Below are 17068 nucleotides of genomic sequence, written 5' to 3'. Positions count from 1 at the left end.
TGAAATTGGAGATACACAGCACTCCATGCTCTCCAATCAGGGGGCGGGAATGCAATTCCTTCTGACACAGCATAACCAATTGGCTGATCCAATCCACCATGACATCCTATTGTACCCCAAGCCTTAATGAGATCATTTCTCATTGAAGCTGCGTTAATTACGAATAATTTGCGTATTCACATAGAGGAAGACCAAAGAACATGTTTTAATTGCCTTGTCTAAAATCAGATAAACACAGCTTTGACTTGTGGCACTGCCCCACCTAAACAAGCACTACTTAAGGCCTAAAGGCTGCAGCCAGGCTGGGTTTAAATCCCATTTCCTCGCTTGGCATTTCTGCAGGGAGGGCTTTAAAGGAGCGAATGTCACTTTACGTTGCTGAGCCGTGGCCACGGCGGCGATCCTGCAGGGGGGCCCGTGGGTGCCAGGGTCGGAGGCAATGCTGGTGCCAGCGTCATTGTCACTGTCAGAGGCCATGGCAAAGGGCAAGGCCTCGAAGTTGGCACTGATCTCCTCGGCCAGGTCCAGGCACAGGTCGGCGGCGTTGCGGTGAGCCTGGCCCTCGGCGTAGGCGAACGGCCGCGAGCCGAAGTTCGCTCGCACCTTGGTGTTCTGCAAAAGCAGGCAGGGAAACTCTCAGATCCTGCTCTGAGCCAGCACTCTGCCCCAGGCAGGAGCTGATCACACCTCCCTGCCACCAGGATCCCCAGCTGGCACTCTGGGAAAGCTTCAAGCTGCTAAAGACACTTTGAACCTGGGTGCTTTGGAGCAAGGCCACTGCTGGCCAGGAATGCTGAGAGAGGAGCTGCTGGCATGGCACAAGGCATCTGCCAGGCCAGCTGCACACTGCTGGGCTAATGGGCAGGGAAAACCAAAATAATGACACAACACATGCACCTGGAGGCCTAATGAATACCTCAACCTAGCCAAGAAAGGGAAAAACTATCAATTTGGTTTTCTACAGAGCAGGTTAAATATTTTGTATCATGTTTTTAGTATTTCTGAATATTCTGAAAGTATATTAAGGACATATTTCTGTTACACACTTGCCTTTTTCTGAATGTGGACAACTGGCCACATTCCACCAGACACATCCTCTAGGTATGGCACAAGTCTCTGCCCACAATATGTGAAATAAACTCTGCCCTTTGCTGGCTGTCCTGGAGGAGGGGGAGTTCCTTCTGTTCTTTCCCATCCAATTCCTGCTACATCACCTGGAGAAAAACACAATCATATAAAGGGTTTAATCAGTTTTCTCATCCAGCATTTCCCTGACATTTAGAGGATTTTCTGATGGAGCAGATAAGGACTTTAGCCATGCTCTCACATACCAGGGGAAAGAGTCACATCCAGTCTGACACTCTTCCACTGCAGCAGGCTGGAGCCATTGTAATGCACTGCTCTCCCATTGCTGAGGGACAACAAGGACACAGTGAGACAGAGCAGGATCACCATCCACCAAAGCTGTGATACTCAAAAGGCAACTCAACCCTCCTGATTTTGCAAAGATATTTCAGCATTCAATTTAAAAGTATGTATTGCCCTCCCCAGCCTACTGACAAATGTACTGAACGTGGATTTTCATGTCCATCTCCAACCTACTTGTGGAAGAGGCAGGTGCCCACTGGGTTTGTCCAAGCCCCATCTCGTTTCTCTGCCTCTGTGGCAAATCCAAAGGAAACTATTGGCCCAGTGTCATCATCTGTGTCTCCATAGGAAACCACTTCAATTTCCCAGTAGAATGATGGTGCCTAGAAATAAAAATAATAACATATTTTAAAAAGTTATTTACAAAACAGAGCTTAAAGAAGCAATTTTCTTGCTTTTCATTTTCATGCCCTGTAGGATATTCAATGACAAAGTGCTGGGGAGCTGTGAGGTCTCACCTGTACTGGCACTGGGGAGGTGGCATAGATAAAGGTGCCCCGAGGAAGACCCCCACCTGCACTGGGATCAGCCAGGAAGGTCACAGCAGTGAGGTGTGAGGAGAACATGCAGGCTCTCACTGGGGGGAACACCCTGGACGGGCTCCACGTGATTTCTTTGGGCTGCAGACACAACAGAGCAGTTTATTCTACAACCACAATTCAAGTCACCCACTAAAATACAACCACACAGTCTGAGGGGCACATTTAATACAACCCCAACAAATCACATCCCAACAGAGAAATTCCCATTAAATATTTCAAGAATGCAGCAGCAGGGGCTTCTCCCAGGGCAGAGGGCTCTGTGCTCACCTGTCTCCTGTCTGCCTGCAGGGGAGGAGGAGGAGGCCGAGCACAGTCGCGGTACAACATCCGTAACCTCTCACACTGCATCTCCACAACCACCAGCCTCTCCCCTGCAACAACAACCCACAGCAGGCATCAGCCTCCAGCTGCTTCCTCCAGTCCAACAGAGCAATCTTAATTCAGAAATAAATACGGTATTTGCAGTGTTTGATCAGCCTTACTCACCTAAACAAAATTAAGGGTGAAATGTAACATATGCAAGTATCTTCTCATGTTTGATTTACATTTGGTTTGCAAAGACACTTATGTTAATTAAGATATAAAGGTCATTTTAGTGAGCAAGTTTATGGCCCAGCAAAAGCAGGAAAGCAAAAAAATGTGTATCTACTATCACAAAAATCAGTCCTTGCTATTTGACACCTAAATCTCTTGGATCCCACCCTTCACTTCAGCCACTTCTCTGGCATGTTCCTAAAAATTTGCCCCTGAACTAAGATTTCTGCTGGGCCCAGTGCTTATCCTTAAACAAGAAGAGCTCAAGGATCAGGAATATAATAAAGCATTGCAAAAATCAGCAAAAAGATCATAAAAAGAAAACATAAAAATGATAATGCCAAGGAATGCAGAGTAGGATACACTGGAAGCAAGGCAAGTGGAGAGTGCAGAAGAAAACCAGGACTTGCTGCTTTGATACACAGAATAATCCTGTTCTGGCCTATATTAATGCCTAATGTTTAGTGATTCAGGCTGATTATTAGCTGCTCTTCCATCAGCAGCTCTGCAGCTGTGACAACACACTCAGTCCTGTGCCAGCTCCTAAACTCTGGGTAGCTGGAGGAGAAAACACTGAAATGATTTAAAAGCTACTCTGTCTCTGACCTGAATATGCCAAGAAGGTGTTGGCTACATACCAGGGCTGCACTCCTGGGCCACCAAATTCAGAACTTCCACAGCAGCTGGGCACTGTTGAATGAATTCTTCACAGAATGAGCTGTCTTCCAACAGCTGAGCCATCACCAGGCATGCTCTGAACAGAAAAACAATACATTTCAAGTGTTACAAAGTGTGTGGAATTCAAAGCTGGCATTACAGCAGTGAATTCAAGGGTGGTTTAAAGGTGGTCTTAACCCTGGGTTTAGCTGGACCCTCCCCAAAGGCAGCTTTTCCCTGCTTCATAAATGGATTTATTGAGGCATTTGCAGGGACACTCATGAACAACACCCAGACACTAAAAGGGAGCAAAGAGGAATTTGTGCAGCCTCAGAGGAAGGGCACAAGAACTCATGCAATTCCCAGGGATGTTTCCCCAGGACCCACCTGGTTCTTATTTCAGCAAGGAGCCGGACCACTGCCATTACTGGGGTTGAGCCATCTCCTGTTGCAGGAAGTGAGGTGTGAATAGAGAGACTTCCCTCCTGAGGGAGCAACATGGACTGGACTGCCTGTACTACCTTCTCAGTAATGGACAGTTTATGAAGAGGCAATGCCTGATGGTGGGGGGGCACGGTAAAAAGTTAAATTCAAGTAGTTAGTTTCTAAGAAATGAGGGTGTTTTATTACCTGGAGTTAATTCTTATATTTTACTATCACAAAATCAGCAGCAAACACCAATAAAAGAAAAATAAACAAACCCCAAACCAAGCCAGAAATTAACCAAAAAAACCTCCCACCCAGTATGCAACAGAATATCTTTAAGCACAAAAGATGAATATTTATGTTACTTGAATGAGAACTTAAACATATTGTTAATATATACTTTAAAAAAATAAGGCAAACATTACAAATCATTTATAAGCAAAGATGAGACACTTTTTTTTTTACGTGCTGCAGATTAATAGTCAGTATGCTGTGACAGAAATAAAGCAAGAATCGAGATTATACTGAATATTGGATGTTTAGAACTCCCATACCTCAGATCTTGGAACACAGAGCCTAGACAATGGAATAGTTAAAGTGTCTGATGCCTGGGAGGTCTTTCTAGTGTCTATAGTGGTGGGTGGGAATTTGACCGTGGCTATACCTTCTTGCTCATTAATAGATGCCACAACTCCAATGCTTCCTGCTATTCCTTTGCCTAAAACCTACAAGCAAAGAAGAGCTGCATGAGATTGAAGGTGTTACAGCCAGGAATCAGTGTCTGACATCACACACCAACTGCACACACAAGCACAGGGGGGTGTTTTAGGAAACAAAGCTCCACAAGCTGCTGTTCCACAAGCACATCCCAGTGCAGGGAAAACCTCAGGAGAGCAGCAATTCTGATCTAGGATATCAAATATGAGCAGTGCTGAATTACCTGAACTTCAGAACCTATTTTAATTGTCTCCTTAAAGCCACCCAGAGCACACAGGGCAGCCACTGCCTGCCGAGCAATCCTTTGAAGTTTAGCCAGCTTCCTTCCACTGCTACTCCCATTCTCCAAAATGCTCTCTGCATATTTCCCAAGCTGTGGAATGTACATCAGAGCCCGAGACAGAACCTGAAGACAGAAGCAAAAATACCAGGGAACGACTTCAAAGCACAATTCCAACAAAACCAATGCCCCAAGCCTCCAGCCCACACAGTCTCAGCAGAATTAGTTTTGTTCTCGAAGAGAATTATGTAACTCAGAATATTCCAAGTTCTCTGAAGTGTGAGCACCATCAAAGCCTTGACCATTCCCTGGTAACTTTTAGGATAAAACACAATCTTGGCAAAAGTTTTTGCTGAGGATTTCACCTAAGGAATAGATTAGGTGCTGCAGGATTCAGAGGAGTATAATATCAATGTGTTTTTTTCCAGCCAAAACTTGGTACCCTCAGAGGCCACAGCCAAGACAAAATAACCTGACAGAGACAAGGGAACTCCCAACAAACAGCACTGTTAATGCTTGAAAAGAATGACAGCACATTATCTAATGATAGGTAAATTTTGAGTGTTTGTCCCACCCTGAGACAGCTGAGATAGGGCTGGGTCTGTCCAGCCCCACACCCTGGTGTTTAAATCAGAAAGGAGCAGCTCAGGCCTTGCTAAACATCAGATTCTGTTACTACTCAACCCCCAGTGAGGAATGTGCCACTCATGGCTGTGTTTGCTCACTTTTTCAGCAGTTGTTGTCCAGATCTGGGCTGCATTGGACTCTGGGGCCATGAGCAGGCTGTGCAGCAGGGCAATCACCTCTGCTGCCATGCTGTTTGCAACGTGCCCGCTGATGAACGGCCTCACCGGGTCCGTCCTGCCACGAGACAAAGGCAATTGGAACATTCGGTTCAAAACCACTGAATGAAAAGAAGCTACAGGTGTCAACAAAATATACCCAAAAAAAAAAAAGAAATAGGGAAGTTTATGAACAGCTAGATTATCTTTGGGAGCACTACAAATATTGGTAGAGAGAAAAGCAGAATGCAGGCTAAGGGATTTACCTGGCGAGCTCTGAATTCCTCTCCCTGCAAATGGAAGTTTGTGCAGTCTTCTTTTTGTCCCCAGAGGATAAACCACTGGTGCTCTCTGGATTGACAGTCTCTATGGGTGGCCCCACACTCACTATCAGCCCAGATTGTGCCCACTTGGTTGCTTTTCTAAGAGCTGCAGCAGCTTCTTCTGTAATGACTTCACAGCAGCCACTCTGCAAAGGAAATTGCCATGGAAAGCAAATGTCAGATCTGTTTGGTCACTCTGCTCATGTGCAAGTGCTGGGAACACAGCAAAACCCCCTCCTGGATGTGTATTAGTCATAGACAAGCTTTATCTCTTGCTTTTTATTATCTACAGAGAGATCAGGGCTAAATTCACTGCCTGTAACATTCAATTCTTAAATTACCAGTTCAATTTCTCTGATCAAAAAGCCACCCATGAGTATTTCTGGTGCAAAAACTCCAGAACACCTCTGGAAATAGACATGAAATTTTAATTCAAGTGTGTGGCTTAAAATTTGCATTATCAATGTGCATTTAGCACTTGAGAAAAGGGAATATCAAAGGGGCTCAAACCTGACCTACAGTGGCTGCAGGAAGCATCAGCTGAAATTCTTTTTCATCATTTGATCTGTATTTACAGAAGTAAATGACGAATAAAACAACATTTTTAACATCAGTAAAACCCAAGAATTCTGTCTGGCCACCAATTTTGAGGATGTTGAGCAATTCTTTGGTTATTTCTCCTCTTACTTTTGTCATGTCCCGATCCATCTTCACCACCTTCTCCATGTTGGCTCCAGTTCCCAGTCGGAATGGGCGACCTTCTGAGCTACTGCAGGAGGGGAAACAAAACACAGGAGCTTTGTTCTGACTGCTGGAAATCACAGCTGAGCTACTCACTCCAATTCCATGTATTATGGGTGGTTTGAAAGGATTTGAAACCACCTGTGCAGCTGAATGCTCAACAGCAAGAGAAATATGAGGCAGTTAAGGACATTCCCCATTTACAGAGGGAATTTAATCCTATTGAATGCAGTTATTCAAAGCAATTTAACCCTTCCCCCCTCAGGAACAAGCCTCATGAAATGGTTTTTATTGATCACAAATGCCCAGGGCTCTGAGTTCACCTTTCCCTTGTACCTTTTAGTGGAATTTTTAGAGTATGGATTCAGAACCACCTCAGGGAGAGGGGGAAGATGGAATAAATAACACAAAATGCAGGAGGTGACAGCATTGGCATTCAGTGATCCCAACATCCAGGTGGGTGCTGAGAATACTAAAGAATCTTTAATAGCAAATTATTGTCCAGCTTATGCATTATTAAAGCAGTGCTTTTAAAGCCATTTTGCCTTGACAGTTCTATTTGTTAGTCCTACCCAGCCTGTCACAGCATAAACAAGATAAATGAAATTCCATCAGAAACACTGAGTCTAGGTAGCTAATTTTTCATGAGATTGTTTTCAGACAGATGAAGATGTTGCCATGTTCCTTTGCATTATCTTATTGATTTGCCAGTAAACACAACACACTGGGCAGACACTTTGCTTTCCCATTTACTCTTATCTAGGATGTCTTTTTCTGCAGCACTGGAAAACAGCAGAAAATAAAGGGAATTGGCAAAATTGTTTCTAATTCCAATCCAGTGAGCTGAGATTACCTTAGTAAAGGCTGAAGGACTTCATGGGAGGACTGATCTTCTCTTTTATGGATAAAAATAGAGAGTTTACCATCCACTGCCTCGCTTTCTTCTCCAGGATCTTTATCACCTTTTATGGAATTCTTAGGGCTGGCTTTTGCCAAGGTAGTATCTGGCTCAGAGGCAGTTGGAGAAAGGACTGTCTGGCAGCCTTGAAGCAGAAAGGAAAAAAGAAAAGAAAGAAATACAACCATGAATTTTCTTACCCTTGGAACTAATGCTGACACATCTGGGATGTGTCTGAAACATCCCTGAGAGCCACTTTGGTCTGAGGCCAGGGAAATGAGGAGGCAGATGGAAAGGCACAGGAATATCCTGCTCTCAGAAATACCCCCCAGTGTTTGAGCTCTCTGTCAATACAAAAGCTCCTGGCTCAGGGTGCCCAGAGAAGCTGTGGGTGCCCCTGGATCCCTGCAAGTGCCCAAGGCCAGGCTGGATGGGGTTTGGAGCAATCTGGGATGGTGGACGGAGTGAAGGGGGTGGATGGATGGGCTTTAAGGCCCTTTTCATCCCAAGATTCTATGGAACAGGATTCCCTTGGGCACAACCCCAAACAGCTGCGGGTACCTGGCACGACATAATCTGCCAGCTTTGCCAGCAGCAGGGAGGCAATCTTGGAGGCTGGGTCACTGGGATCATCCTGCTCGCTGTTCAGAGAGGGCACTGAGTAACTCCAGGGAGGCAACTCCACATTTCCACAGTCCTCAACACTCATGAGAGGCAGAGCAGCACGACACAGCTGCAGGATTATAAGCACCAGCTTTGGAGAAGGACGCTGATCCAAGAGAAGGGACAGAAGCTTGGACACACAGGCTGGCTGGCTCAGGATGGCTTTACCTATGTGACTTCTGAAAGGGAAAAGAATCTTGAAATCAAAACCAAAGTTCATTTATTATTTACAAGATAGATTAAAAGCAATTTCAGTGTCTGACAAAACATCTTTAGCAATTCTTTCATAACTTGACAGCACTGATTAAACACTAAGGGTCAGTTTTAGAATGGTTAAAAAAAACCCACAGAAAGAAAACACTCCAGAGGAAAGGCCTGGTACCTTGAGAGGTCATTCAGAAGGCTGAGGACATCCTGCAGTGCATCATTCCCTGCAGCCTGGTTGCCACAGCACTCAGTGGCTCTGGCCAGGTGGTTGGTGAGGAGGCTGGAGACCTGCCTGGCCAGCCCAGAGTGAACAGCATCTGTGGAACCCCCTTTGGAAAGGATGGAAGAATGCACAGCTGTAATCAACAAAAATCAATGTACACACCACAAAAATAACCCCTGATAAACCTACACATGGCTGTTGGCTAATGGTGGATGTAAGTGCTCTATGGGTGAATTCTACCACAGGAAAAACGCCAAATGATCACTCAAATCTCTACATTCTCTGATTATGTTTAGACAGAATCAAATGGAAAAATTTGAAATTATTTTCATGGGGAGGAAAAATAGGCAGTATTAAAAAACATGAAGAAGAAAAATCTACTGAATTTTGTATTCACTTAAGTATCCACAGAATCCATTCACCCAAGTCATGGTGAATGACTGCCCTCAGACAGTTTTAACACACACAGCAAAGACATTCCCAGTGTTCCTACCTTCTTCCTTTTCCCACTCCACACAGCGGTTGGCCAGCACCTGGAAGGCAGCCCAGGCCATGGTGGCCACCTTCTGCTTCTTGGTCTGTTTTTCATTTGAGCTGGACTCTGTCTGGCTGCTCAGGCTGCAGAGCCTGTCCATGAGCTGCACCAGCCCACTGCGTACCAGACACTTCTCCTCACTCCTGCAGGGGAAATTCAGGCTGGAATGAACTTCTCCATCACAATGGCAACCCAGAACTTGCTGTTAGCTCAGTAATTAATTAGTTCACTTGGCAAAAATACAGTTCTGCCTCTCCCTTGTCCTCCCCAGATGGAATTGTGAGGGAATTTAACTGGATGTTCTCACATGCTCCTCATGATGAGGAAAGGGGATGTATTTACACTATTTAACACTTCTCCTTGAAGCAGAGCCGACCAAGGCCAGGTATGGATGTCCCCCATCCCTCCCCCAAGCCCCTGCCCACCTTGTGTAGGGAATGGTGCACAGGAGGCCAATGCTGTTGGCACAGGCAATGGGGTACCGGGCACACAGGGACACCACTGATGTCATTGTCTCTCCAAAAGCCTCCTGGACCTGCTCCACCATCCCACCACACGTCAGCTCTTCAATCCTGTTGAGGGTTAGAGATTGGAAATTGAAGGCTTCAATTCACAGACTTCCAAATGTAGCTTTAAGAAAGTAACGATCAGAGCATGTTAAGAATTACTCAAGAGAGCCTTGGAAGGCAAACTGCAAGTCACTCATTTTTCATAGGAAATGTGAACAAGAGAGTGTGGTAGTTACAGCTCAGTCGTGATTAAATCTCACTACAAACAAAATACAAAACATTTACTACATTTCAATGACAGTATCAGCTGAATCTACCACTAATACCTAGTTAACATCAATTTAGAATTAAATCAAGAGAGAGGGACACCCTCTATAAACACCTGGGTTCAAAAACATTTCTTAGAAGTTTCTGCCTTTTCACCCCACAAGAGTCAAAGTATTTGTTGCAACCTTAGTTCTGTCAACTTGTGCCCTCACAGCTAGTCACTTCCGGCTTTCCCTTGTGTAAAGCAATTTATTCCCTACCACAGAATTCTGGAGAAATGCACCCACCTTGGCCCTCCCTGGAGCACCATTGTCACTGGGCCCACCAGGTGGGTGACGCCCCCGACGCGCACGGCGGCCGTCAGCAGCTCCCTCATGTGCACCAGCGCCTGTTTCCTGGTGTTGCCACGTCTCCAGCGGGTCTGGGCAGCCAGCAGGAAGCTGCTGCTGGACACCTGCAAGGTTTGGGAGGGGATTTTTGTTAGACACAATCAAGGCAGCTCCTGTTTCTAAGCAAGCCGGAATTTGAAATGAAATAACAACGTACGGCTTGGTCGGGGTTTGTCCCGATGAAGGCAAAGAGCTGTCCCAGCAAGACACTGTAGGTGGGTTTGTCCCTGCTGTCCTCGATGGCCAGGGACTGCAGCAGGGTGAAGGAGCTGCTCCTGTGGCTGGTGACGTGCCGGCGCCTGCGACAGAACCGCGATGTTACACCTGGCAGCAGGGAGCTGACCCAACCACCACAAATACTGTGATAAATTTGATGAGGGAAGGTTTGGGAAGGTTTGGGAAGGTTTGGGAAGGTTGGGAAGGTTTGGGAAGGGAAGGGAAGGTTCCGGGAAGGGAAGGGAAGGACCCTGCTGTACCTCTGGCTGGCCCGGGCAAACTCGATGTCCTCGTTGCCGATCATCTCCAGGTCGGACGGGGCGGACATGCTGCGCAGGAACACGGGCTGGCGCACGGCGTGGGAGATCACCTTGGCCTCAGAGGCTGACTTACAGGCTGAAGTGTTATAAAATAGAAATAAAAAAGGTCATTCCTAGTTCAGGAAAGTATTTACAAACTGGCTTTAAAATCACTGGTGGATATCCCAGTGGAAGCTGAAAGACAGGATGGGGAAAATCCAGTCTAAGCAAGAATGTGGAACTCAGATCTGAGAATTTTCCTGTTTTCAACCCTGTTGAGAGTTAAAGATTTGGAATTGAAGGCTTCAATTCACAAACTTCCAAATGCAGCTTTAGAAAATAATAATCAGCACATGTTAAGAATTACTCAAGGGAAATTTAGAAGGAGAACTGCAAGTCACTCAAGTTTTCATATGAAATATGTAAACAAGAGAGTGTGGAAGGCAAAGCTCAGACATGATTCAATCTCACTACAAACAAAACACAAATCCAGCTCAGAGGATTTTCCAGTTTTCAGGTGTTGTTTCAAATCAGATTTCTTTTGATTTGGTTAAGTATTTTTTCTCAGTAAATCAGGAGACTCAAGTTTAAATTCCACCTATTATTACTCAGCTTTTTATTTACCATCATCATGGCAATCAGAAAACAAAAACTTGACTTTATTTACAGAAAAGAATTAATTTAATTTAGGGAAAAATAGTTTAATTTAAAGCTAAAGAGGTAAAACTAAGAAATAAAAGGTAGAAAATGCTGGTAATGAGAGATGTACCTGGAGTCTCTGCAGGGGTCCCAGATATGCTCCTTGTGATCCCAGACTGTGCTGCAATGGTCACATGCAACAACAGCTCTGCTCTGTTCATCAAGCTCTTCACCAAGGTTTTTGTCTTTGCTAAGGGATGAGAGGTCTTCTGGATCAGTGAATTCACCTCTTGGAAAAACTTCTCCCTAGGATTACAAAAGGGAAGTAAAAGAAGCCAAGTCAATGTTTGAATGCTTTCAGAAAAGAAGTGTTACTGAGGGAAAGGTCAGCTAAAGAGAACTTATGGCCTCAGTCTGTTCTGTGCCAGCAAAGGAGAAAGCAGAAAAAATGGAAGAAATAAACAAGTGATTCCTTAGCAAACACAAGGAGTTGCAGGTTAATATATTTAGCACAAAAGTTTCTAATAATTTCATCAGATTCTTTTGGAACTCCCTGGAATTCCCCTGAAGCTGCCTAAATATTCACTAATACTGACCTTAATGCCAGGACCACGTTCTCAAGATCACTCCCATCAAAAGAAACTTCCTTCATTGAGCACAGAAGCTCCAGCTCCTTCATCTTGCTCTAAACAAAGGCAAGGAGAAGGATGAGCAGGTTTTGAGGAAGCAGAGTGAGGCACAAGCACCCAGAGCAGCCTCAGTGCTCACCTCATTGAAGTGATAATCATAAAAAAAGGGGACATTGTTCTCCAGCTTCCCGTGCATGGCATCATCCACCTCGTTCTGCCACTTCTGCTCCAGCTCAGCCACACTCTGATAAAGAGACAAAAATCACACTTGTTGCACTTAAGGTGTAGAAAGGATTTCAGAAGAAGAAATCTGAGTATATTTTGTATTTCTGTGGTGCTAAAATACATCTTTACTTCTAAAAGAAGCCTTCTGTTGTTTTAAATAATTTTATTTTTACCTGCAGTTGTCTCTCCATGGCATTCAGCTTCTTAAAGGTCTCTCCCATAATTTTACAAAGTAAATCATATTCCTCAGCGTGTTCCTCCTGATATTGGAAATTTATCAGGGACTGGAGAGCATCAACCAAATTGAGATGTTTAATCACACATGAAACCACCATCTCCTCCATGACTTCTGGCTGGATCACTTCCCTAGGGTTCCAGGGAAAGCCAAACTCATTAATCAGGAGTAAGAGACCAACTTGGGCAATTCACACTGATAAATCATCAGATGCTGCATTCACAAACAAGGTTAAAAACCCAGAGGGAAACAAGGACTCCTTACTTTATACTGGGTCTAAATTGAGGCCGAGCACGTCCAGAAATTTCCCTGAGCTTGATCATGATTCCTGGGGGCAGCCTAATCCTGGGCAGGTCAAAGTAGTGTCCAACAGGAGGCACGAGCACGTCAGAGGGATATGTGAACTCCCTGTCCTCCTCTATGGTGAGAGGCAATGGAGAAGGGCTTGGAGTAAGGGCTGGAGATATCACCCCGTTGGCTTCCACCTGCCACTGGCACCTGCAAAAACAAGTAAAAAACCATTATAAGGATTTTTATTTCTCTCTCTATTTCACCCCTCACTGAGAAAGACACTTCAGTTGACACATTCCAAAGACTGAATATTAATATTTGAAGTGTGGCTTGCACCAAGCATAACCCAACCTTCCTTTTACTCTCCCCCACTATGTTTTGGAGAATATTCCCTCCGTTTTAGGCAACACAAACTACAGGAAAAATGATCCAAACACCACCTAAAGCACAAGACTTCAACACAAGAAGTCACTTCCCCTCAGAAAAAAAAACCAGATTAAAATTGATTTTTCTTTTACCTTTGTAAAAGTTTAGATCTTAAGAGCTCTTGACAAGTTTCTTCATCTTTGGTAATTTCTGGCCCATTGTACAAAATCCTCAGCATGGAACAGGCCAGCACAGAGAGGCCCAGGGCCAGGTCAACCAGGAATGGCAAACCTCCTGACACATCCTCTGAGGATTCCTGCAGCAGGAACAGGGAGAAGTTCAAGCAACCCACCAGGAAGTGCTTTCCAATAGATTCAAGATAGGAGATTTTATATATAATCTTTTAAGTGTAAGATATAGCTTAATAGATCAATCTTACATACAAAATGCTTAAAAATTAATAGCAACTTATAAGAACAAGTCAAGACATTATTTTCCTGAACCAAGAAGGAACAGGTGCAGTTATTTTTGGTTCAGTCACCCCAACTTGTAGTGGGATTCAAGATTCCCTGTGTTTGATCCCAGAATCCCTCCCCTCTCTTCTTCATGGGCTGGAATCATTATATCCTCAGGACTTCTCTGATTTTCAGGTTGTTACAAAGAAATCCTGGAGTGGCTTCAGGAGATAGATAAGACACATTTGATAACAACTATCTCCATGAATCCCTAAGTGTAGCCATGGTATTTTCTAAAAAATCCTTTCCTTAGGATTTTTTCTCCTGAGAAGCTGGGAGGCCTCAGGAATGAAATGTAAACAATGGTTATCTGCTGCTGTGGAATGCAACAGGTGCATCTGTGATTGGTCTCATGTGGTTGTTTCTAACTACTGGCCAATCACAGTCAGCTGGCTTGGACTTTCTGAGAGTCACGACATTTTATTATAATTCCTTTCTTTGCTTTCCGATGAAATCCTTTCTTCTATTCTTTTAGTACAGTTTTATATAATATACATCATAAAATAATAAATCAAACCTTCTGAAACACACAGTCAACATTCTCATCTCTTCCCTCATCCTAAGACCCCTGCAAACACCACCACACCTGAGTGCCAGCCCATCCACAGCGATCTCTGCATCCCAAACTCATCTTCCTTTATTGCCAACACCCGATTTGTCTCACTGCCCACACCAGTCACTGCTGGTTTCCATCCCAAACTGCCGAGCTGGAAGCACATTTCCCTGGATCTGGAATGTGCTGGGGCAGGCAGGAGGCAGTGGAAGCTGAAGCTCTGCCCTGGGTTCCCCCCTGGATACCTGTGCTCGGACAGTGCAGGCAAAGCCCCACATGGCTTTGTCCGGGGTGTTGTGCTCGCGCCCGCTCCGCATCTCGAAGGAGAACGTGACTGTGTCTCCTTCCACCTTCAGGGGGAGAAAAGAAAATAGATTTCATGATTGAGGCAAACAAAAAGGTTTTTCACACAAGTGGTGATGACTTTTAATGACAACTGGGGGTTGTTTTTATCTCAAACAAGATATTCCGATTTAATTTTTTTTTTCCTTTTTGTAAAGGTGTCTTTTAGTGAAAAACTTAATTTTTCTGCTGGCTGACTACAGTAAAACAAAAAAATCCACCATAACTGTAAAATCAAAAGCAGAAATTATTAGTGTGTTATTTAGCCTTGATTTTCACTGTTTGTCTGCAAGAAACCAGGCAATAATTAATAATTCTCTTCCTGAAGGAAGACAGACAAGCTCTTCAATTAGAGAAATGACAACAAATTAAATCAAGGAGCTTGCTAAAAGAACAGCATCAAAACCTGTGTGTGAAAAATAAACCAAATTTCTTAACTGTGAACAATGGAGTTCCTGTCTCTGAAATTGCTTTCCACTTTATTACCTCTTGATTTCTTTCTACAAAGTGTTTTTGTTATGTAAATAAGCCCAGTTTTAGCATGGGACAATGTAGCAGCACAAATAAATATTAAACAAAAATAAAATCACACTGCAGAGAGTGTGAGGGGACACACTGCCAAAGCATTGAAATGGTGAGGTTTCAAGAAGTTTGAGAGATTCTTCTTAGTTTTATTACCAAAAGAACCAATGAAATTTTAAAATCCAACAGAAATGGTTGGATTTTATTTGTTATATTTGCTACTTGATATATTTGGGGGTTATTATCCAAAAAATTGATTTTAAGAGAATTTGCCTAGAACTTCTCCTAGGAGGGTGGGAGAAGAGCAATGCCATTAGAGACTGCAGACTCAAATATCTCCATCAGGAATTCCAGGAAGACACAAAACAAACTCCAAGGGAAGCATCACACAGAACACAGAGCCGAGTTTAAAGTTCTCCCCCAAGGACACAACAGTTCACTGAGCAGGGATCTCATCATGGATAACTGTACACTTAAAAGCTTGGAATGCATAGCCATGAGGGTAAAATGGGCTGGGCATGGTTTCCAAAGGGGATTTTCTATGGGAAAAAGGGGGATGGGAATACTGTACCTTCACTAAGTCCTTGGGCCACCCCGTTCCTAAGACACTACGGCTGCCATATCCCAGTGTATTGCCTCCATACTCAGCAACCTTCCTACTGTTTGTGCTAGGACCAGCATAGATCACCAACTTCAAAACATAAAATACACTGTTAGACTGTAAGAGAAAAACAAGAAAACCTAATAATAATAATAATACTTAGCACTTCCACCGCGCCTTCGACTCTCGAAGCGCTCCATGCACGTGAACCGATCCTCACAGGCTCGGTGAGGGCAGCAGGGTTAAGTATTATTATCCCCATTTTACAGATGGGGAAACTGAGGCACACAGAGGCTGCAGGAGCAATCCTGACTGCCAGCCCTGAGGCAGAGAACAAACTCCTTCCCTAGCAGTGAGGGGCTGATCCTGATCCCAGCAAAGCCAAAGTTTTGGCATGACTTTGGTGGGATCAGGGTTTTTTGGGGGAGTTCAATATTAATGTCACCCATTACTAATTAAAGATACTCCCATTAGTTATTTATGAGCATCAGGACTTGCTCTATGCCAAAGAATAAACAGCAGCACTCAGCAAGCAGCACAAGCAGCTAATACAAAGCGGATAAGTGCTATTGGTTGTTTTCTTAAAATTAAAATATTTGTTCCTATTAACCCAGGTAAACAAGATCTTTATTATCAGGGAAAAAGGAACCTCTCCAGCTCTGCCCAAACCAACTTTGTTGATCAAAGGAGGCAGCTGGATTAAAATTTGGGAAATAAAGGAAAACTCAACAGGAGTAAAAATGAGAAAAGTCAAACTTGGACAGTCTAGCCAGCCTGAAATTAGTTTTTAAGAAAACCAGAACTGACAGAATTTCTGAGGGGAAAACCAACCCAAACCACCCCTCAACCCCCCAATCCCTGGAGCCTCCCACACTTGTCCCATGGCAGAATTCCCACTTTTTTGGAGGGAATTCCCTCACTGCAGAGGTGCTGAGCTGGCCCTTGCTTACCTTGTCATAATCATACTGGGAGGAGCATCTGTTGTCAAATCTAAGATACAAACAGCGGGCTCCTGGGATGTGCACAGTCTCCTTGAATTTATAGTTATCCCTGACAGGATGCACTGTCTCCACAGTCTTGCCAGCAGCCCAGGGAGCAGGGATCTTCAAACCAGTCAGGAATCCTGGCTCCTCCTTCTCTTCCAGCATCCTGAAATTAGAGTGAGAAATTGGGCCTAAAATACAGCACAGAGATTTCTGTCATTCAATAAATTACTTTAAAATCACCTCTCAGTATTGACACAGAGACAAGGAACTGACTCCTGGTTTTAGGCAGGACTGTATGAAGGGAATTCATGTATTACATCTATTATCATCATTATTCATACATTACATATATTCTTATTCACAAAAAAATCCCATTATCACGAATTCTTTAGTATTGCAAATTCTCCAATGCTGCAAATAAGCATTTTTATTTAATTTTAGCTGTTTGTTTCTGTTCCTAAGCAGGAGCTGGGAAACTTTGAGCTGAGACACAGCATTTCAATGCAGGAGTTAAAAATGTTATTTCTC

The 17068-nt window shown here is 44.0% G+C and overlaps 1 protein-coding gene across 1 annotated transcript in view; it reads right to left on the bottom strand.

Moving 5' to 3' along the window:
- HECTD4 (HECT domain E3 ubiquitin protein ligase 4) overlaps positions 1 to 17068 on the bottom strand; it is a 67824-nt gene that overhangs the window by 21641 nt on the left and 29115 nt on the right. The window contains exons 21-50 of the mRNA XM_054288505.1: positions 16505 to 16703; positions 15525 to 15644; positions 14335 to 14439; positions 13174 to 13337; positions 12629 to 12862; positions 12303 to 12495; positions 12044 to 12148; positions 11872 to 11960; positions 11406 to 11581; positions 10598 to 10733; positions 10279 to 10420; positions 10020 to 10186; positions 9382 to 9528; positions 8915 to 9099; positions 8374 to 8527; positions 7890 to 8170; positions 7284 to 7473; positions 6377 to 6458; positions 5633 to 5835; positions 5310 to 5445; positions 4528 to 4710; positions 4142 to 4312; positions 3549 to 3718; positions 3143 to 3258; positions 2238 to 2341; positions 1887 to 2048; positions 1603 to 1751; positions 1332 to 1411; positions 1051 to 1214; positions 375 to 612 (exon numbers count right to left, since the gene is read on the bottom strand). Coding sequence (XP_054144480.1) covers positions 375 to 612; positions 1051 to 1214; positions 1332 to 1411; positions 1603 to 1751; positions 1887 to 2048; positions 2238 to 2341; positions 3143 to 3258; positions 3549 to 3718; positions 4142 to 4312; positions 4528 to 4710; positions 5310 to 5445; positions 5633 to 5835; positions 6377 to 6458; positions 7284 to 7473; positions 7890 to 8170; positions 8374 to 8527; positions 8915 to 9099; positions 9382 to 9528; positions 10020 to 10186; positions 10279 to 10420; positions 10598 to 10733; positions 11406 to 11581; positions 11872 to 11960; positions 12044 to 12148; positions 12303 to 12495; positions 12629 to 12862; positions 13174 to 13337; positions 14335 to 14439; positions 15525 to 15644; positions 16505 to 16703 — 4745 coding nt within the window. The remainder of the gene's footprint in view (positions 1 to 374; positions 613 to 1050; positions 1215 to 1331; positions 1412 to 1602; positions 1752 to 1886; positions 2049 to 2237; positions 2342 to 3142; positions 3259 to 3548; positions 3719 to 4141; positions 4313 to 4527; positions 4711 to 5309; positions 5446 to 5632; positions 5836 to 6376; positions 6459 to 7283; positions 7474 to 7889; positions 8171 to 8373; positions 8528 to 8914; positions 9100 to 9381; positions 9529 to 10019; positions 10187 to 10278; positions 10421 to 10597; positions 10734 to 11405; positions 11582 to 11871; positions 11961 to 12043; positions 12149 to 12302; positions 12496 to 12628; positions 12863 to 13173; positions 13338 to 14334; positions 14440 to 15524; positions 15645 to 16504; positions 16704 to 17068) is intronic.

The sequence above is a fragment of the Melozone crissalis genome, unplaced genomic scaffold (genome assembly GCF_028551555.1).
Source record: "Melozone crissalis strain CALT ecotype California unplaced genomic scaffold, PUWL_Pcris_2 ptg000063l_1, whole genome shotgun sequence".
NCBI classification, from domain to species: Eukaryota; Metazoa; Chordata; class Aves; order Passeriformes; family Passerellidae; genus Melozone; species Melozone crissalis.
This window is presented reverse-complemented; position numbering and strand designations above follow the sequence as displayed.